The 22,868-nt window shown below is 37.1% G+C and overlaps 1 protein-coding gene across 7 annotated transcripts in view; it reads left to right on the top strand.

Annotated features, from left to right (window-relative positions):
* The window catches only part of KCNH5 (potassium voltage-gated channel subfamily H member 5), a 350,572-nt gene that overhangs the window by 24,639 nt on the left and 303,065 nt on the right, over positions 1-22,868 (top strand). For all 7 annotated transcript variants that reach the window (XM_055538285.1, XM_055538286.1, XM_055538282.1 and 4 more), the window contains 2 exons: positions 5,217-5,332; positions 14,884-15,276. In XM_055538285.1, the coding sequence (XP_055394260.1) occupies positions 5,217-5,332; positions 14,884-15,276 (509 nt within the window). The remainder of the gene's footprint in view (positions 1-5,216; positions 5,333-14,883; positions 15,277-22,868) is intronic.

The following is a 22,868-nucleotide window of genomic DNA, read 5'->3' as shown; positions in this document are numbered from 1 at the left end:
TTACCTAAGCTTTTTTCTTATAGATTAGAATCTTGTGTTGCAGTCTAGTAGATTGATTGAACTGCCTCTGTGACTTCCTTTTATTTTTAAGATTAGGCAGTCCATGACAAAGAGGTTAATTGCAACCCAATAGAGCTAAACTAATGTTTTATTAAGAAGGAGTTGGCATCCTAAGCTTTTAGGAGAACAAATGTTCTCATAATGCCATGAACAACTTATAGAGCAAGTATTAGGCTCTTCATATTCAGCTGTCTGTTCACATTACCCCATATCGACCACATCTAAGTAACATCAGTGAACTGTGCTGAATAATCAGTCACACCAGTTAGGTCTCAGTAAAGGTGAAATCAGTAAATGTATCGCTGGGGAAAGTTAGAACTGCTGATAGGCCTTTTTTCCCCTCTGACCTAGACAGTGTGACTGCTTAACTTTTCCAAAGTTTGACTGTTTAGTGAGGGCTGCTGACAGATCAAATTAACTAATTCATCTAATCACATAGGCAATTGCAGATGTATCCAAGAGCACAAAGGTATAATTATAAGGAAATTCACTGTGGCGTTGTTAGTGATAGAAAAAATCTAGAAGCCACTTAAATGTTTGTTAAGTAGAATATATACATGATCAGAAAAGAGCAAACGCCTAATTCTCTAAGATAGTAAAGATACGGCAAGAATGGCAAGAATCAGTTACCATGGTTGGGTGGAACTTGAGATGGAGGGAACAGAAGGGAAGTTGAAGGCTGTTGTGTTTCTTCTGTCTTCTGTTTTTTCAATAATATATTTGATAAGCTAATCTGCTGAGAGTGAGGACAGAGGGACAGCATAAAGAAAATAATGCTGTTTAGAACTGAGGACTGCAAGCAAGCTCTCACCAGAGACAAAAGATCACTGAGCAATTTAGGGAGTGCATCTTTGAGTGCTCCCTTTGATTTAAATGTGAATCAAAACACTCTCCAGCTTTGCATTTGTTTTCTAGCTCTGTGAGCATTTTGATATTGAAGCTCTTAAATGGTTAAATGATTAGACAACTGCCTTTGCTGTCTCTAGGAAGAACCCTTACCAAGTATTGATATTTCCTCTAAACTTCTCTCAGTATCTGAGTCAGTTTGACAATTGTCACCACCTTTTTTTTTTTTTCCTGTTAGCAACTCCCCAGTTTTCATTTTGAGAGAAAAATTATAGTCCTCCACACTTCCTCCTCAACCCTCTACCATGCCCTTTCTAGCTTCTCCAACCCAAAGCCCTTCCTTCACAAGACAGAGTTGTATTCGTATCTGCTAAGAGCTGAACATAGAAAAGCAGAAGATTTGCTTCTTTATTTCTAATTTGAACTATTGGCATGCTGCTATTCATGGGGTCGCAAAGAGTCAGATACGACTGAGTGACTGAACTGAACTGAATACATATAATCTGGGTGCCTTGTTAATTTCTATTTATCTTTTTAACTAATGTTCTCATTCATTCAAAAATGTGTCTAGTGCCCACTATGTTCCAGTCATGGAACTAGACAACCAGGGATAGAAAGAAAAAAATCTGGCACCTAAAAGTCATATCATGCAGTAAACTCCCTTTTCATCTATGTTTAAGGGTTGTCTCATGCAGAATAAAATTTCAGATTGAAGAATTAACGTTTTTATTTCTGTTTCTTTCTACTGTTTACCATGAAGAAAAGTGGATGTGTTTTATTTTCACAGTTTTAACATTTTGTCTTCCTCCAGGACATTGAAATAAGGTAAAGGGATGAAATAGTTCTTGATTATGTTGACTTCATGTGTAGAATGAGATACACAGACACAGGCACATTTGCTTTATGCTTAAATGAGGAACTGCTGCTTCCTCATTAAGAAACTGTAGTGTGTACTCACGATTCTTGAAATAGAAAACCAGAGGATGATGATGAACATTCATCATCATGTTTCTCCTTCTGCACATATTTGCTTCTTTGTACTATCCTAGGAAAGGAGTGAACACGTGGTATTTGATGATTTGTATTCTTCCATGTGTTATTGAACTTATTCCTTTGATGTCTCCTTTAATTTTTAAAAAATATTTTCTGAACAAACCGTTATCACACACAGGAAATAAAAATTATCTTCTCTTTTAATCCAATAATCAGATATCCTAATAGGTGCAACATTATTTGTCTTAGAAATAATGAATCTTAAGTTACTATAAGATTGACTTGCAGTAATTATTGGCAGTCCAGTTGCCAGGACTCTGTGATTTCATTGTTGAGGGCCTGAGTTTGATCTCTCATCAGGGAACTATGATCCTGCAAGACTTGTGGCTCAGCCAGAGAAAAAGAAAAGAAAAGAAACTGAATCAATGTTGACTTGGAAGTTTCTAAAAATATTCACTGCAATTATAATACTCAGTTGCTGTAAAAAGAGAAATGATCAACAGGAAATATTTTAACATACCTGCTGCCAATATAGTCCCTGTCATCTGAGGACATCCTCATCATTTTAATCCAATGAATCAAAAACCAAACCAAAACCCAGTGATAATAATACATGACAATATTTCATGTTAATGCTCATGATAATAAAAATGCAGCTTATTTTTAAATCTTATTTTTAAAGTTACAAATAACTTTTGATTAATTAGTCAATTAAAGGTCTATTTTATGGCAAGCCTCTACCAAGTTCTGAGAATGGAGAGATGAATGGCAGTTTAATGGGAGTGACTGACATGCTTATCAATGACTGCGTTAGTATTGTTAGTGCCATGTGAGGTATGTATCCTGTAGTGTGAATGCACAGAGGAGAGTACATCTCTCATGTGTGGATCCACGAAGCTTCCAGGGGATCCCAGAATGCTTTGACTTTGGAGGTACCAGTAAGCATTAGCCAGAATGATGGGAAGGGAAAAAGCATTTCAGGCAGGCAGCATGATTATAACGTGTGAAAGCATGAAAGCATTGAATGTCATAGGGTGAACAAAGAATTCCTAATGAATTTAGTTTTGTTTTTCAGTTTGTCATTTTAATTTCATAGTGATTTGAGTACAGAGTGTGTATGAGAAGTAGAAGGAGATAGATGCAGAGGAAATCTTTAGGGTCAGAAACAAAATGACACATATACCAAGGATATTCAGTGTTATCCTGAAGGCCTCTAGGAATCTCTTAAAGAATTAAAAATGGGAGAAGGGCATAGTAAAACTTGTGCTGTAGAAGGAGCTCTGGCAGCAATGTGGAAAATATGTGGTCAGAGAACAGAATATAGACTATAGTTTTTAGGAGCTACTGTCTAAGTCAGGTGAAAGATGATATATATGACATGACATATTAGCGATGGAGAAAGGAGATTAAATTTTAGGATATTTATGGAAGGAATTGGATGTGTGTGTGTGTGTGTGTGTGTGTGTGTGTGTGTGTGTGTGTGTGAGGTGATAGTGTAGGAGGCTGGTAAATCTCAAGTTTCTGATTCAGACAGCTGGAAATATTGTTGAGTCATTCACTGAGACCAAGAATCCACGAAAAAAGCAGAGTTGGAGATGTGGGGAGAAGGTGATGATAAGATCCGTTTTGAACATGTTTAAGAGTCATCTGAGTAAGAGGTGACCAATGGCCAACTAGATATTGGTCTAGTACTTGGAAGAAAAGTCTACGTTGGTGATATAGATTGCTTGATAGTGTTTTATGTTGATGTTTAGTTCTTAGAGTTGATGACATATCTGGTGCCTCCCTGTTTTTCTAGCATATTGCACAGGACAAACTTTAGGGTTGCATACAATTTCCAAAACCTAACATTCTAGTCACTAGGATGAGCACCATTAATGAAAAAGAATAAAGAATCTTCTATCAACCAGTACCAGTTTACTCTTTTCCCCAATCCAGTAGTTGATATCATAGAGTGAGCTGAATTGATGGGACAATATAAAGCCTACATGAAGCCAGAATTAGATTGAAGAAGTGCAGTGCAGTCCATGGGGTCGCTGAGAGTCGGACACGTGAGCGACTTCACTTTCACTTTTCACTTTTCATGCATTGGAGAAGGAAATGGCAACCCACTCCAGTGTTCTTGCCTGGAGAATCCCAGGGACAGGGGAGCCTGGTGGGCTGCCGGCTATGGGGTCGCACAGAATCAGACACGACTGAAGTGACTTAGCAGTAGCAGCAGCAGAAAAAGGCTAATTGAGATAAGAGCAGACTGTGGTTGGTTTTGTTCCACTTGGTCACATCTCATTGACATTTCCTTAAAGTTAATTAGCTTAGTAATGAAAAATTAATGATTTTAATAATGGAAATAATGGAAGAAAATTCTTTTTTATTAAATTCACATTCCTTCTTCTCAGAAGTTAAAGTTACTACACTTTTAGAAAACATTATTAAAGGTTCTGTATATTTGCAAAATAATCCTTAAATACCAGTGAAATTGTTAGTAAGAGAGAAATAGCATTTTGCTATGTTACAAAGAAGATGGAGGTGTGTGATATGAATTATAGTATGTGAGATTTGTTGAAGTTGGACTTTATTCTCTTATGTATGTATATCTTCACATAAGTACACAATAAGACTGTTTTTATTATGGTAATGCTACCTTCTATAATAAATATTCCCCAACTTCAGTAGTTTAACACAATAGAAGCCTATTTCTTGCTCATATAACAATCCAAGCAATTGATCCTTGGCATATGGCATTCTTCTATGCTCTGATTCAGTGGCTTTGCCATCCCCTGGGGCCTTATTGTCATTTTCATACAGCTAGCAGAAGGAGAGAGAAAGTATGGAAAAGTTTCACTTGCCTCTTAAGTTGTTGCATGCATGGAAGTGACACACGTCACTTCTGCTCTCATTCCATTGGTGAGAACTAGAGACATGCCCATACCTAGAGGCACAGAAGGCTGGAAAATGCATTCCGGGCCGGGCAACTGTTTCCCAATAACAAACCTATACATTATAAGGGGGAGGATAGAATTTTATGGACACCTAGCTGCTTGGACTATATGATATTAATAGATTTGCACAAAACACAAAGATCACACATAAAATTTACTTATTATTTTATAACTGCCCTTGAAGTATATGATGATGCCTGTGTAGAAATAATATGATTTAGGTTGATACTTTTCATTAGTTCTGCATTTTCATTAGCATGAAGTGCTAACTTTTCATTACTTAATGCTCTTTCTGAGATCCCTTGAATATTAGCAAGAATATTGACTTCTATATTCATTATGTGTGAAAAACTGAGACTTTCTTTCCTTATTTTGAAGGTTGGACAAAATTTGCCCGATTGACACGGGCTTTGACAAATAGCCGAAGTGTTTTGCAACAGCTCACGCCAATGAATAAAACAGAGGTGGTCCACAAACATTCAAGACTAGCTGAAGTAAGTGCAAGATTAACTTTACTTCTCAATATGCTGGTGGTGGTACATTTTCCCCATCCAAATGTCTCAGTATTGATATTTCTGGCTATTATTTTGCAAATACTTATGTGTTAATTGATTCTTCCCTTGTAGAATTGTAGAAATTTCATATATTTCTTTTCATGGTCTCCTACTTTGAAAATGGGAAGGTACTTTACAACATCCCAGGTGATGTCTGTAGAATATGAGGTTTTCTTTGAGCAAATGAGATAGCAAGTTCATTCGTTCACTTGTGTGTACAGCATAGACTTACTGAGGGTTTGCTCTATGCTTGGTACTATGCAAAGGATATAAGGATGAATAGGCCATGGACCCTATCTTCAAGAAGTTAAATATCCAGCAGAAAAGGGAGGTGGTACCTGAATGAGATGATACCTGGGCTAAGTGAATATTTTTAAAAATTATAGTTGATTTATAATGTGTTATTGGTTTCTGGTATACAGAAAAGTAATTATATATATATATATATTTATTTAATATAGTATATATATTTTCATATTCTTTGAATTATAGGTTATTATAAGACATTGACTATATAGTAGTTATTATAAGATTTTATATATATGTTGTTTATCTATTTTATGCATAGTAATTTGTATCTGCTAATTCTAAGCCCCTAATTTTTCACTCCCCCCTTCCCCTTTGGTTACTTTAAGTTTGTTTTCAGAGTCTGTGAGTCTGTTTCTATTCTGTAAATAAGTTAATTTGTATCATATTTTATATTCTATATATAAATGATATATGATATTTGTCTTTCTTTGTCTGACTTCACATAGTTTGATAATCTCCAGATCCATCCATGTTGCTGCAAAAGGCATTATTTCATTCTTTGTAATGGATGAGTAATATTCCATTGTATGTATGTGCCACATCTTCATCTATTCCTCTGTCCATGGACATATAGATTACTTCTGTGTCTTGGCTATTATAAATAGTTCTATTATAAGTATTGGGGTACATGTATCTTTTCAAATTAGAGTTTTCTCCAGAGTTATTGGGCTGAGTGAATCGTGAAGGAAAAATGTAGTGAAGAAGAGATGAAGGTCATTTATGCCAGTTTAGTTCGGTTCAGTCACTCAGTCATGTCCGACTCTTTGCGACCTCATGAAGCACAGCATGCCAGGCCTCCCTGTCCATCACCAACTCCCGGAGTTCACCCAGACTCACGTCCATTGAGTCAGTGGTGCCATCCAGCCATCTCATCCTCTGTCGTCCCCTTTTCCTCCTGCCCCCAATCCCTCCCAGCATCAGTGTCTTTTCCAATGAGTCAACTCTTCACATGAGGTGGCCAAAGTACTGGAGTTTCAGCTTTAGCATCATTCCTACCAAAGAAATCCCAGGGCTGATCTTCAGAATGGGCTGGTTGGATCTCCTTGCAGTCCAACGGACTCTCAAGAGTCTTCTCCAACACCACAGTTCAAAAGCATCAATTCTTCGGCGCTCAGCCTTCTTCACAGTCCAACTCTCACATCCATACATGACCACAGGAAAAACCATAGCCTTGTATAGATGAACCTTTGTTGGCCAAGTAATGTCTCTGCTTTTGAATATGCTATCTAGGTTGGTCATAACTTTCCTTCCAAGGAGTAAGCGTCTTTTAATTTCATGGCTGCAGTCACCATCTGCAGTGATTTTGGAGCCCCCCAAAATAAAGTCTGACACTGTTTCCACTGTTCCCCCATCTATTTCCCATGAAGTGATGGGACCAGATGCCATGATCTTCGTTTTCTGAATGTTGAGCTTTAAGGCAACTTTTTCACTCTCCTCTTTCACTTTCATCATGAAGATCTTTAGTTCTTCTTCACTTTCTGCCATAAGGGTGGTATCATCTGCATATCTGAGGTTATTGATATTTCTCCCGGCAATCTTGATTCCAGCTTGTGCTTCTTCCAGTCCAGCGTTTCTCATGATATACTCTGCATATAAATTAAATAATCAGGGTGACAATATAGAGCCTTGACGTACTCCTTTTCCTATTTGGAACCAGTCTGTTGTTCCGTGTCCAGTTCTAACTGTGGCTTCCTGACCTGCATACAAATTTCTCAAGAGGCAGATTAGGTGGTCTGGTATTCCCATCTCTTTCAGAATTTTCCACAGTTTATTGTGATCCACACAGTCAATGGCTTTGGCATAGTCAATAAAGCAGAAATAGAGGTTTTTCTGGAACTCTCTTGCTTTTTCCATGATCCAGCAGATGTTGGCAATTTGATCTCTGGTTCCTCTGCCTTTTCTAAAACCAGCTTGAACATCAGGAGTTTCATGGTTCACATATTGCCGAAGCCTGGCTTGGAGAATTTTGAGCATTACTTTAAAATTCACATTCCTTCCCCTCAGAAGTTAAAGTTACTACACTTTTAGAAAACATTATTAAAGATTCTATATATTCCCCAAATAATCCTTAAATACCAGTGAAATAGTTAGTAAGAGAGAAATAACATTTTGCTATGTTACAAAGAAGATGGAGGTGTGTGATATGAACTACAGTATGTGAGATTTGTTGAAGTTGGACTTTATTCTCTTATGTATGTATATCTTCACATATGTACACAATAAGACTTTTTTTTTTTGGTTTTTATTATGGTAATGCTACCTTCTATAATAAATATCCCCCAACTTAAGTAGTTTAACACAATAGAAGCCTATTTCTTGCTCATATAACAATCCAAGCAATTGATCCTTGGCAGAGAGGCCAGCATGTCCAAAGACTCAGTGATGAGATAGTATGGTGCCTTTGACTGTGAATTCCATGTGGATGAAGTCAGGTAGGAAAGGAAAAGTTAAGGTGGTATATAGTAAACAGTGGTGGTTGGTGTCCCATGTGCCAGGAAATGACATGGTCATATCTGTGCTTCACAAACCTCACAAAGGGAGATTGGTCTCAATGGTATTTGTAATCCTGTTTTAACTGTATTAATTTGAAAACATTATTCTAAGAAGTTGACATCCATAGATGTCACCAGATTCCCAAGAGACCCATGGCACAAAAATGGTCAAGAACCCTTGTTTGACCTAGTGGCTCTATGTTGAAATGGTAACTAGAGAGACAAGTTAAGAGGTTCTAGTAGTAATTCAGCTTGGACAGCTATGACCTTAGGCAAGGGAGCCAGTAGCAGAAGAGGGCAGATGGCAGATGTACTAAGATTAGAGTCAACACATTTGTTAATGGGTTAGAAATGAACCTAATAAAGGGGATGAGTCAAGGTTACCTCTGTGTTTTTGGCTTGAACAGCTGGATGGACAGATAGTATTGTTGTTGTTCAGTTGCTAAGTTGTGTCCAACTCTGTGATCCCATGGACTGCAGCACACCAAGTTTTCCTGTCCTTCATTATCTCCCAGAGTTTGCCCAAATTCATGTCTATTAAGTCGGTGATGGTATCTAACCATCTCTTTCTCTGCCTCCCTCTTCTCCTTTTGCCTTCAATCTTTCCCAGTATCAGGGTCTTCTCTGGTGAGTTGTTCTTCACATCAGTTGGACAAAGTATTGGAGCTTCAGCATCAGTCCTTCCAATGAATATTCAGGGTTGATTTCCTTGAGTATTGACTGGTTTGATCTCCTTACAGAGCAAGCGACTCTCAAGTCTTTTCCAACAGCACAGTTTGAAAGCGTCAATTCTTCAGTGCTCAGTCTTTATGGTCCAGCTCTCACATCTGTACCTGACTACTGGAAAAACCATAATTTGACTCTATGGACCTTTGTCAGCAAAGTGATGTCTTTGCATTTTAATATTCTGTCTAGGTTTTTCAGAGTTCTTCTTCCAAGAAGCAAGTGTCTTTTAATTTCATGGCTACAGTTACCATCTGCAGGGATTTTGAAAGTGAAAGTGAAAGTCGCTTAGTCATGACCGGCTCTTTGTGACCACATGAACTATACAGTCCATGGAATTCTCCAGATCAGAATAGTGGTGTGGGTAGCTTTTCCCTTCTCCAGGGGATCTTCCCAACCCAGGAATCAAACCGGGATCTCCTGCATTGCAGGTGGATTCTTGGAGACCCCTCAGATAAAATCTATCACTACTTTCGTTTTTTCCCCTTGTATTTGCCATGAAGTGATGTGACTGGATGCCAAGATCTTAGTTTTTGAATGTTGAGTTTTAAGCCAGGTTTTTCACTCTCTCTCACCCTCATCAGGATGCTCTTTAGTTCCTCTTTACTTTCTGCCATTAGGGTAGTATCATCTGCATATCTGAAGCAGTTGATATTTCTCCTGGCAATCTTGATTCCAGCTTATGATTCATCCAGTCCAGCATTTCACTGATGCACTCCGCATATAAGTTAAATAAGCAGGGTGACAACATACAGCCTTGTAGTACTCCTTTCCCAATTTTGAACCAGTCAGTTTTTTCATGTCTGGTTCTAACTCTTGCTTCTTGACTTGCATATAGGTTTATCAGGAGACAGTTAAGGTGGTCTGGTATTCACATCTCTTTAAGAATTTCCCACATTTTGTTGTGATCCACACAATCAAAGACTTTAGTGTAGTCAATGAAGCAGAAGTAGATGTTTTTCTGGAATTCTCTTGCTTTTTCTATGATCCAGTGGATATTGGCAAAGTATTTGATCTCTGTTTCCTCTGCCTTTTCTAAATCCAGCTGCTACATCTGGAAGTTCATGTATTGCTAAAGCCTAGCTTGAAGGATGTTGAGCATAATCTTACCAGCATGTGAAATAAGTGCACTTGTATGATGGTTTGAACGTTCTTTGGCATTGCCCTTCTTTGGGATTGGAATGAAGACTGACCTTTTCCAGTCCTGTGGCCACTGGTACATTTTCCAAATTTGCTGGCATATTGAGTACAGCACTTTAACAGATGGTGGCTACTGTTGGTTAATAAAATCTCAGATAGAAGAGGAAGAAAAGGAGGTTTGGGAGCAATGGTAGCAGATTTACTCTTGGGCATACTAAGTTTGAAGTTCCTGACAGGAAATTCAAGTGGAGATCTTTAAAAGGAAGTGGGATTTATGGGTCTGCCTCTCAAGGGGTATCTGTGTTTGAGTTACAGGCCTTGGTATCATCCTCACAGATTTGGCTGTTAAAGTCAGAGGACTGGGTGATGTTGCCCATACAGAGTGTACTGAAACCAAAGAGAAAAGGAATGAGGACAGAACTCGAGGGCAGCTAGAAATTTTGCTGTTGACATGTTTTACATAATCATCTTGTGTCTTACTGGTACAAAAGATGACAAAATAGCTAATCAAGTTACCAAAACTGTGCTGAGCATTTACTGGGCAGTCACAAAATATTCTGAGGTAACTAGCCAAGGAGGAGAAGGATACAATTAAATATGTAAGTTCATCAGTTTGTTTTGCTAGTGAAAGGTTAGCTGAATTTCTCCAGAGTAACTTCCTTAACTTGTTGCAGATACTAAATTTCATTTGGAGAAAGTTAGGGAGCAAAGTATATTCTTCAAATTGGGAGAGTTCTGAAGTTTTTCTTGGAACATAGCTAACAGGATGATGTGTTTGATTTTCTGGTACCTTTGAGGAAAGAGTAATACTTTGATGTGTAGAAATGTTTTTAAAAACCCAAGTAAGACATTAACATATCAAATGTTAAATGATAATAGTCATCATAATATTTTAAAGATAACATGCATTTGACACAAGATTTAATGCACTCAGATACAACTTCCTTTTTAATATAGTGTTTTTTATTAACTACTACTTGATTTTGAAGCTACTTTCTTTTCTGCCTTCGGTTGTTCATTTCTTTCTATAAATCAAGGTAAAGTGTAGGAGCTTGTTTCTATGACTACTGATTTTTTTGGTCATGACTCTTTCTAGGTCTTAACTACACCCTATTCAGTTTTTCTTTCTTAATACAACTGGGCAAGAACATGAGGAAAGAGACTAGAGAGAGGAAAAATTTCTACCTTAGCACCCCAAATCACTGAAGATGGTTTTTTCCTCTACCTCAAATGGAGAGTTCCTTTTGAGGAACTTCCAGCTTCCCCTGGACAGCTCATCACTTTTCATTTTTACTCTTGATGAATTTTCATTCCTGTTTCTTCCCATCTGATTTTTTTCTTTCTTTGCTTTGCCTTTTGGTTATTGTTCATTTCTTTATCAGTCATCCCTAATTTATAAAGCTGATTCAGATACAAAACTGCTTTATGTCAGATCTTAGGCCTTGATTTCAGAGAACATGTGGAAATACCAAGGTTTTCTACAGAGATTTAGTCTATGTGTACTCTTAGGTTTTCAAAGACTGACTGAAAAGAGGCATCAAGTTAGCAGAAAGACAATTTTTCCAGTTGTAGTCAGAATCATGTAATTTGCTCAGCTTGAGTATTTGGATTTGCTGTTAAATTTCAGGCCCTTTCACTTTTCCCAACACATATACATTTTATCTTATTTCCACTAGGCCTCCTAAATTTAGAGCTGATCCCCGGTTTCAAGGATTCTGGTGTCTATGTAGGCAATTCATCAGTTTTCAACATGCTCTGACATTCTACTGATTGGATTCAGCTTCCACATGCATCTGTGGTTCTGACTCCTTTAGACCCAGTGTGCTCCCGATATTCAGAGAGAAAGAATGTGTCTGTATCAGCACAAAAATACATCAGAACATGTGATTTCATGCCCATCTATCCAAGGCTTACTGCTCCTGAAAGTACAAATGAAATAAAGCAAACAGTCGTTACTCACTGCTTTATAGAAAAGCCCCAGTGACAGGGCTGATATTAAAGGAGTGCTCTACATAGGAGAAACATCAAACTGACGCACATGGGGTATCCCATGCCTTGCTTTGTCGGTGTTGCCTTTCTTCTCCTACTCTTCCTGCTCCTCCTTTTTCTCTTGGAGCAGTTTTGGATTGCTTTAAAAATTCAAGTCACCGTCTGAAGAACTGGGTTATGAATGTTTAAAGAAATAGAAGACAAGGGTTTTTATTTTGAACTATACGCTATCATCACCTGGAAAGATTTTGAAAGTACGGATTTTCTGAATTTAATTTAATACACAAAATGAATTTAATTATTTTCTGGCATAGGGGTCTAAGCATGAGTATACTGTATTTTTAACAACTTCTCTAGATGATTCTAGTTTGTAGCCAGATTTAGGAAATACTGAACTCAAGAGTGAGTTCATCTCTAGAGGAGACACCTTATATTATTCCAGGGTGCTGAGTGGGACCAATTTGTCTATTAGCACAGAGTGTAGCACCAATAACACTTTTAGGGGTCCACCAGGATGCCTGAATTTCTACTAGCAGTTGAAGGAAAAAAATGAACTTTTAGGTAAAATAATAAATAATTAAATGTTCGTCTTTGTAATAATGCTGTTAAAATAAAAATATAACTTTAAATAAAAATATAAATATTAAACAAACTATTTATATTTTTATTTAAAATGTAATTTTAAATAAAACTTATACATTTATGTTGTATTTATATTTAAATAAATATAAAAATATTAAATAAAGTATAATTTTTATTTTATTATTTTTAAGGAGGAAGGGGTCCAGGAAGGCAAAAGTACTGAGTGCCTGTAAAGGTCCTAATGCAACCTGGCACTGAATTTATTTTCTAAGTGTGTTTCTTTGTGCTCAAACTACAGAGTGTGTAAATACAGATGGTATAATACTAACATTGAGTATGAAGGAAATTTTCATGTTTAACACAGTGAAGTTGGAATGAATAGATCTGTGGTTGAAAGGTGAAGGAGAAGCCATGATTCTATAGGAGTCTTTATATGTAATTCTGTGTCTCAACATGAAACTTAATCTACCTGCAGGATAATTTGTTGCTAAGTAATATAAGATCTCATGGAAAAAGCATTACTGGGGTACTGATAATAAGCATAAATATGTAAAAATCTTTATAAATAATTCTTATAACTCCCAAGCTTAAAACAATAATTATAATATACACCTAAAGAGAATATCAGTGATTCTTTCACGTTTCAAAATAGCAATGATTATATTATATGCTTAGTTTTCAGTTGTGTAAGTTATACATATGAGAGACTTCAGGATAAGTCTCAAATTTCAAAAAATGCTAGTTTACTTATTTTGCTTTGTTGCATATAAATTACAAGCTAACAGGTATTTTTGTTTACATCTATTTGTGCATTGACATAAATTTAGTGCATTTATGATTTTATAATTTGAACTTGTTGACTCCTACTTTCTGGGTCCCGTCAGTCTTAGGGACACTGAATAGTTGAATGTATAAGATGGTAAAGCTGCTGAAAATATTGTTGATCAAAGTCCCACTTACAAACTCCTTAATACACAGGTTTACTCAGTTATAGCTTCATTGGTGGCATGAAGCAGAGGTCTTCAACCTGCTTTTTCAACTCCTTTTCACAATATCCATGTTCCAGGTTCTGGACGGAAGTGCTAAGTCCTGTGTTTGTTGCCTTATCCCAGGGTTGCCCAGACCTCTGCTCTTGCACTGCCATCTGCTTTTTCTCATTGTCTCTTTAATGAGACCTAATCAGAAGAAGTCAGGGTTCATATAAACTTGCATGGAAAATTGTCAATTTGTCAAAAAGGTATGGAGAAACAAACCTGAGTATTCAGAATTTTTTTTCTAAAGGAAATTTGCATCTGGGCAGGAAATCCAATATTCTTTAAATCTGATTGAAAGGGAAACAGGGGAAAGCAGGCTATAACATTTATAGCTCTGATACTGCTGTGCCTGTCATTAGGGCCCTGGTTGAGTTCCATGCAACAGCAAGATCACCAATTAGTGGGGCCCTGAGGTTCAGCAAAGCCTTTAGAATCAAAGTTATGCTCCTTCAAATCCCAAATATGTAAAGAATGGGTAATGGTGAGCCATGCAAATAACAGCTGGCCAGTCTGTGAGATGTGTGATTCTAGGCACTTCTGCCCAGTGAATGTGCAGAAGGCACTTCCAGTAGTGGATGTCCAGCAGTGCTGTGGATCAGTGTTGGTGTTGGAGGATGTTATCAAGAGGATGGGACTTCCAGGTGTTCCTTGAGCTGGACCCAGGCAACTGGAAGCTCCTCACCCCCTCCCTTGTCCTTGAAATGTACTTTCTGCCCACCATTCCCATTGTGGGAACCATTTTCAAGGATACAACCTTGAGAGAGTTAGCTGTGGTTGGGAACATCTGGACTGTATACATGACTGAAGCCAGTAAACCTCTGTATAAACTTTTAAGATTTGGTGGGTGGGTTCTGAAACCTCTGGTTTTGTGGCTACCCAATGAAACCTTGTAAGTTTCCTTGCCTATGAAAACTGCCACCTGCTGATCTGGTGTGGTCTGCCTTTCTTTGGTCTCTTTCTGCCCTCCGTGTGTGGGCACCAGTTTCTGAACGAGTTGGCCACGGGAGAGGAAGTCAGAGGGAATGGCAGACAGATCAACTTCGATAGAGTGATTGGATTTGCAGTGACTTTGAACAAACCTTGATACAACTCAGGAGAAGAGATATAATTACAGAGCATGGCTGGCTTTGAAACCAGTGGTTTGTCTGCCAGAAAATTTGCACTCATTACTAACTTTGCAGAGACGTCCGGGTCACTTATAAATACATTTTCTCTCTTTTAGGTTCTTCAGCTGGGATCAGATATTCTTCCTCAGTATAAGCAAGAAGCGCCAAAGACGCCACCACACATTATTTTACACTATTGTGCTTTTAAAACAACTTGGGATTGGGTGATTTTAATTCTTACCTTCTACACCGCCATTATGGTTCCTTACAACGTCTCCTTCAAAACGAAGCAGAACAACATAGCCTGGCTGGTGCTGGACAGTGTGGTGGACGTTATTTTTCTGGTTGACATTGTTTTAAATTTTCACACAACCTTTGTGGGACCTGGTGGAGAGGTTATTTCTGACCCCAAGTTGATAAGGATGAACTATCTGAAAACTTGGTTTGTGATCGATCTGTTGTCTTGTTTACCTTATGACATCATCAATGCCTTTGAAAATGTGGATGAGGTAAGTTTCTTTTCTGTTTTTGTTTTTTTAGTACTTTAATCACATATTTTGAGAAAATTAGGATACAAGGAGTTTATAAATAACCTAAACTTCTTTATAGTCACCACTTTGAACCTTCATCCTACTAAATACCTGCCATAAGTGATCATATTTTATTACTTTATAATTTCTATTCACTCTTTAAAAAACTTCTGGTTGAAAATACTAGGAAATGGCTGTGGTTGGAGGTTGTGTTTGAAAGAGGAGAAGAAAAGCCACAGCATTTGAAGTCAAATATGGTTTATGAACTGGACAGTTGATTGAAAGATAATGCAATATATGTATTTTTTTGGGGAAAACAGTAGCATTTTAAAACTCTGTGCACCCACAGATGTTTTGACTCCTCCCCTCCAGATACATAGGTAGCAGTGTTGTGTTAACAACACTTGTTGTTAACAAAAAGATCCAGGAAGCTTTTATGGTAGAGAAATTCTTGAAGTTTTGCCATTTTGGTTTCTTTCTTTTTTTTTTTTTTAAATAGTTTTTGCTTTAAGTTTTGCCTAATCATTTGTGGTTAGAGACTGTATTAGATAACTTCTGTGGTACATATACACAATGGAGTATTATTCAGCCATTAAAAAGAATACCTTTGAATCAGTTCTAATGAGGTGGATGAAACTGGAGCCTATTATACAGAGTGAAGTAAGCCAGAAAGAAAAACACCAATACAGTATACTAACGCATATATATGGAATTTAGAAAGATGGTAACAATAACCCTGTGTACGAGACAGCAAAAGAGACACTGATGTATAGAACAGTCTTATGGACTCTGTGAGAGAGGGAGAGGGTGGGAAGATTTGGGAGAATGGCATTGAAACATGTAAAATATCATGTATGAAACGAGTTGCCAGTCCAGGTTCGAAGCACGATACTGGATGCTTGGGGCTGGTGCACTGGGATGACCCAGAGGGATGGTGTGGGGAGGGAGGAGGGAGGAGGGTTCAGGATGGGGAACACATGTATACCTGTGGCGGATTCATTTTGATATTTGGCAAAACTAATACAGTTATGTAAAGTTTAAAAATAAAATAAAATTAAAAAAAATTAGATAACTTCTGATATCTGGTCTAATTCAAGATTTTGCTTATTCAGTGTCATCTGCACAACTAGAAATATTAAAACATATGTAATGTTTTAATGACCATTTCATCCAAGGCTTCTTAGTTTCTAACTTAGTTGTGGATGATTTTCAACTTGCTATACCAAGGATGTATATAAATGAATCAATATAGAATGTATCTGTTTTTAAAATGTGTTCATAATAATAATTACAAACTTAATTTCCCTAAAGATTCTACTCTGTCCTCATAGACTGTTCAGATAGAAAATTCTCTGCTACATTGTTGTCATTCTGTGTGTGTTGGGAGGTAGATTGCAATTTTTCTTCAGGATCTTTTTCCATAAAGATTTCTGCATTGAATCAACTTTAATGATACCAAAAATATTTCTAGAAAGTTTAGTATAGACATTTGTATTTTGATGCTATACACATAACTGTTAATTTAAAAATTCAAGGAAAAAAGAATCATAGTAATTTGTTTCTAATTTTATTTTTATTTATTTATTTTTTTAAATTCCACCTACATCAAGTTTTTAAGGTATATTTCTATCTTATTTCCCTTCTGGAAGGATTGATAGGGATTAATTTTGAAAATGCTGATCTTATGATAAGAAGATAGTAAGTAGTATTTATATGTTCACTTACTTTTAAACAGATTAATATATTAAGATCAATGCATTAGGATTTCTATTATTTAGAACATTGGCATAAAGATTTTAATACAATTAATCAAAAGGTTGGTTTAGTTCACAGAAAAGAAAATAAATTAGATTGCATAATAATAAATGCATCTAATATACTGTATAAATATATGATGATATCCTCAGATGTATTAGAAAAATTCAAAGTAAACTTATAGACTACTGACATACCATCAGTTATCACACACACTGGGTTGGAGAATATGGTGTCTGAGAATGTGTACTGCTCAGATCTCCCTTCATGGAAACCAGCTGCATGAAGCACAGGTAGGGGCTTCCTGGAAGTGGCTCATGGTTTGGAAAAGACATTCTTTAGCATCCCTTTCAAACCCAGCATTCAGTGATATCACACTGTCACCCTGGTAGCTTGAAACTGGCCACGATGGGAGTATTTATACCCTTAAAATGGCAAATGCTATGAATAAAGGCTTAAAAAAAACCTTTCTATGGCATTAGTTGTTAATCATTTTGCCAATATACCACTGAATACAGTTGACTGACACTTGCTGTGGCTTTCTGATCTGCTGCAGGTCACAGTTCAAAGCTGTTTCCCCAAGGCTACATTCAACCAATGACTAAGAATAGTGGTAATATTATGATTGGGCTTATCAGGTGGCTCAGTGGTAAAGAATCCACTTGCCAAGCAGGAGACGTGAGTTTGATCCCTGGGTCGGGAAGATTCCCTGGAGAAGGAAGTGGCAATTTAGTATTCTTGCCTGGAAAATCCCATGAACAGAAGAGCCTGGCTACAGTCCGTGGAGTTGCAAAGAGTCAGACATGACTTAGTGACTAAACCACCACCCCCAATATTGTAATTAGTCTAGTCCTGCTCAATGAAGAACTCCTCTGCTGAGCAACTTTTGCCCTGGAACTCCCCATTTACCTGTGCTGTGATTGAGGCTCTTTCTACAGAATTCTTCCTTCCATCTTCATAGGTTTCAGACATGCATCGTGGTCTGAAGACCCCTCCCTCCTTTCTCCTTCATAGGCATTTATCCCAGTGAAAGTCTTGCATATCTAACCCTGACTTGGCATCACTCGGTAAGGGATCTGAATTGATACAGTGATGGTATGAAGTCTCTTATACATTGCTCAAGGGAATACTGGTAAAACTTACATGAAGAATGATTGGCAATATCTAATTTTTTAAAAGAGAAGACCCTAGAGGCAACCACTTTCAGACTATTTAGGGGATTCTTTTAATATTTGCTTCCATCACCAAAGAGCAAGACTGTGTACTTACTCCTTTTGGTTTTTTAGTTTTGGGACTTGTCTTTGACTTCTCACTATCAAATTGGAGGTTTCAGCCTCTTTCTCCCTGCCCTCACTGTATCCATGCACTTATTTCCACCATCTCATTCTCACAATATAGATATATCATCCTTTTGGTTCCATAAATAGTGTTTATATCATTATGTATACAAATATGCTATTTATGACTGAAAGTGAAAGTAAAAGTTGCTCAGTTGTGTTCGACTCTTTGTGACCCCATGGACTATACTGTCCGTGGAATTCTGCAGGCCAGAATACTGGAGTGGGTAGCCTTTCCCTTCTCCAGGGGATCTTTCCAACCCAGGGACTGAACTCACGTTTCCCTCATTGCAGGCAGATTCTTTACCAGCTGAGCTACAAGGGAAGCTCATTTATAACTGAACCTTCAATATATTGTGATTACTTTTCCTCTTCTGCACTTTCCATTTTCCTGAGAGTTGATAATTGTCTGTTTTTTTTTTTAAATTTTATTTTATTTTTAAACTTTACATAACTGTATTAGTTTTGCCAAATATCAAATGAATCCGCCACAGGTATACATGTGTTCCCCATCCTGAACCCTCCTCCCTCCTCCCTCCCCATTCCATCCCTCTGTGTCTGGTTTTATCATTTGCTTTCTTTTATGTACTCATCACTCACTCAACCACTAAACTCTATGCCAATTGTCTAAAGATCCCTTCCTTGCATCGATGCAAGCAATATCCTATCAATATCATTTTCTTAAACAGATCTCTCGTCATCCTACTCTCCCACCTGATGGACAGTTTGACTGTCTGTAATATTCTAGGCCATTGATAATTTATCCTCAGATTTTGAAGGGCGTGGTACCATTACAGTCTACCTTCTAATAATTCTCGTAAGAAACTTTGAGTCATCGTGACCTATTTTCTTTTTCTGGAAATTTGGTATATCTTCTCTGTCTAGGATTCTGAATCTTTCCAGTACTATGCTTTATTGTGAGTCCATTTTCATCCATTTTGCTGGGCACTGTCTGGGAGTCTTTTTCAATCTGGAAAAGCATGTCTTCTGTTTCAATTTTTTTTCTTATGATTTTTATCCATCTCCTTTCCTGCTCTTCTCTTTTCTCTCTCTTGTTGAAATTCCTTTTATTCTAATACCTACTAGACTTTTCTAATTTTTTCCCCCTCTTTCCTTATTTTCCAATCCTTTATCTTTTTGCTATACTTTCTGGAAAATTTTCTCAACATTATTTTCCAACTTTTCTTGTAACTAATAATGCCTTTATTTTCCCCTTAAAGTTTGTTTGGCCTGATACTAAGAGCTAAACTAGCATATGTATATTACTTGATATATGTATTTCTGCTGCTGCTGCTGCTGCTAAGTCGCTTCAGTCGTGTCCGACTCTGTGTGACCCCAGAGACGGCAGCCCACAAGGCTCCCCTGTCCCTGGGATTCTCCAGGCAAGAACACTGGAGTGGGTTGCCATTTCCTTCTCCAATGCAGGAAAGTGAAAAGTGAAAGTGAAGTCTCTCAGTCATGTCTGACTCTTAGCGACCCCATGGACTGCAGCCTACCAGGCTCCTCCGTCCATGGGATTTTCCAGGCAAGAGTACTGGAGTGGAGTGCCATTGCCTTCTCCGATATGTGTTTCTAGCATTTAACTTTTCATCATTCTAGATCGTTATACTCTAGTTGTATCTTTTGTAAATAGTCTGTACATTCTGAGAGATTCTCTAACTGGGAAGTTTAGTCTGTTTATGTTTATTGTAATTAATTACTTTTTGCTTTAGGTAGAGCATCTTATTTTCTACTCTGAAATGTGTTTTAGTCACTTTTCTCTCTCTTTTCTACTTTATTCTTCTTTTCTGCCATTTTTTGGAATGACTGAATTTTAAAAATCTTCTGAATTCCCTCTAATAGATTGGAAGTTTTTGTATTCATCGATTGCTCTTAATATTTTTATCTTCAGTATTTGACTTATAAGTATCTTTGCCCTTCTAAATAAATCATTGGCCTCTGTTTGCCTTCTCATTTTTCAAACTAGTGTTGTCTTACATTTTGGTTCCACATTTTTTTCAAGTTTCTCTTTCAATTATTGGGTGGCTTCTTTAGGACTTTGTTTATTGTGAGCCTTTGGGATGGTGACTATAGATTTCAGTTTCCATATCTGTAAAAAAAAAAAAGAAAGGAAGGGATACTTGACTTTTTTACTTCACAAGATGTTTTTAAAGAGTCGATGGAAAAATAGATATGATTTTTGTTTGTAGAATTGTGCATGTTTGAGGGGATATTATTGTTTTGCTTGTGTGTGTCTATTTCCTCAGCTTGGTGACAAGCCCTCTGGTGGTTAGGAATGTGTTCCATTTCCTTGGCAGTTCTTCACTGCTTACTGCATATTGGTGACTCGCCTACCTGAAGCAATAAAGTGTTAGTAAGGTTTTAGTAGATTGTACAAGGACATAAAACAAAATAGAACTTAAAAATGAGGAATTGAGCTACTGGTAGCTTGGGAATAGGAGAATATGAGTCTGAAGATTACAGCTTACTCCTTTAACATGATACGATACAAAATAATTTAGGATGTAATGACATTTTCATTTTAAAGAGTGTCTCAGATGATATGCTTTCTGAAGACAACTTGATTTACTAGGAATTCACGAAGTGGATATGTCATTCTTTAAGAGAACTGTGAGGCTGGGAAGATAGTGTCCATTGAAAGAAAGAATTCTGTTTGAAAAGAAATAATGTCAATTTCCTAGATAATATAATGGGGGTAAAAGATATTATCACAAGAAACTAAGGAATAAAACCAAACTCCTTTGTAGTATTTGAACACAGCTCTGGGAGGTCCAGGGAGCTTGATTTCTGGGAGGTTAGGGGGAACTGAATTATAAGACATCATAGAAATATGGGGCAGCTGCAGGTGACAAACAATTTGGTAGACTAAATGGAATTAGGAAACATGATACTTGGGGAATTCAGGGGACAATGAGTGGTATTAGTGGCAAACACAATAAACAAGGTAGAACCAATTGAAATTGGAAAAGTGATCATGAATGCACTGTTTCAGGAGACAAAATGATTGAGCCAGAAACTGCTAGGTGGAAATATTACAAATATTTTTAATTTCCAGAAAAGTTTAGGAAAATCATTTTCTAAATTATAATTTTTCTTGATTTATGCTTGTCAAATGGGCACATTCAGTTCAGTTCAGTTCAGTCGCTCAGTTGTGTCCGACTCTTTGTGACCCCATGAACCGCAGCACGCCAGGCCTCCCTGTCCATCACCAACTCTCGGAGTCCACCCAAATACATGGTCATCGAGTCGGTGATGCCATCCAACCATCTCATCCTCTGTCATCCCCTTCTCCTCCTGCCCTCAATTTTTCCCAGCATCAGGGTCTTTTCAAATGAGTCAGCTCTTCACATCAGGTGGCCAAAGTATTGGAGTTTCAGCTTCAACATCAGTCCTTCCAATGAAAAATGGGCACATACATCATTTCATTTTAACGTATCTATATATATAGCAAATTTTTATCTCTTATCTAGATATCAAAGCAAAAAATTGGAAATCAAAGCTAATTGTAGTCATATATTTATTTTGTCACTTTTGAGAAATTTCAGGCCCTCCATTAAGGATATATTGGAAATTGCTATTTAATATAATTTGATCATCATTACTTTTTCATTAAAACCTTTAGATAATTAAAAATAATGTTTGAGTGGTATAGGAGAGGATTTCATAGTATTTGTTTTTAGTTTTACTAGTTTTAATCTTAGAAATATTGCCAAGTCACCTTATAATTATTGATTTTTCTTATTAGTGTGATAATAAGACTTTTTTAAAGAGCTGTTTTAGGTTCACAGCAACATTGAGAAGAAGCTACAGAGACTTCCCATAACAGAGGTTGCCCCCACACATGCACAACCTCCCTATTATCAACACCCCCCACCAGAATGAAACTACATTGACACATCAGGTTGTTCAAAGTCCATAGTTTACAGTAGGGTTCACTCATGGTGCTGTGCATTTTATGGATTTTGGCAAATGCATAAGGGCATATTGTAGTATCATGCAGAGTAGTGTCACTGTCCTAAAACTCTGCGCTCTGCCTCTTCATCCCTTCTTCCTTCCTAACCTCTAGCAAGCACTGATCCTTTTACTATCTCTATAGTTTTGCATTTTCCAGAATGTCATGTAGTTGGAATCCTACAGTAGAAAGCCTTTTCAGATTGACTTCTCTCACTTAATAATATTTAAGGTTCTTCCATGTTTTTTCATGTCTGATAGCCAATTTGAGTGCTGAATAATATTCCATTGTCTGGATGTATCAAGTTTATTTTTCCATTCACCTACTACTGAAGGATATTTTGATTGCTCCCAAATTTGGGTAATTATGAATAAAACTGCTATCAACTTTTGAGTGTAGGTTTTTGTGTAGGCAAAACCTTTTGGGTAAGCTATCAGCTCGTTTGGGTGAATATCAAACAGCATGGTTGCTGGATCATGTAAAATATGTTTAGTTTTGTTATAAACTGCCAAACTATCTTTCAAAGT

This window comes from Bubalus kerabau, chromosome 10 (assembly GCF_029407905.1).
Source record: "Bubalus kerabau isolate K-KA32 ecotype Philippines breed swamp buffalo chromosome 10, PCC_UOA_SB_1v2, whole genome shotgun sequence".
NCBI lineage: Eukaryota > Metazoa > Chordata > Mammalia > Artiodactyla > Bovidae > Bubalus > Bubalus kerabau.
This window is presented reverse-complemented; position numbering and strand designations above follow the sequence as displayed.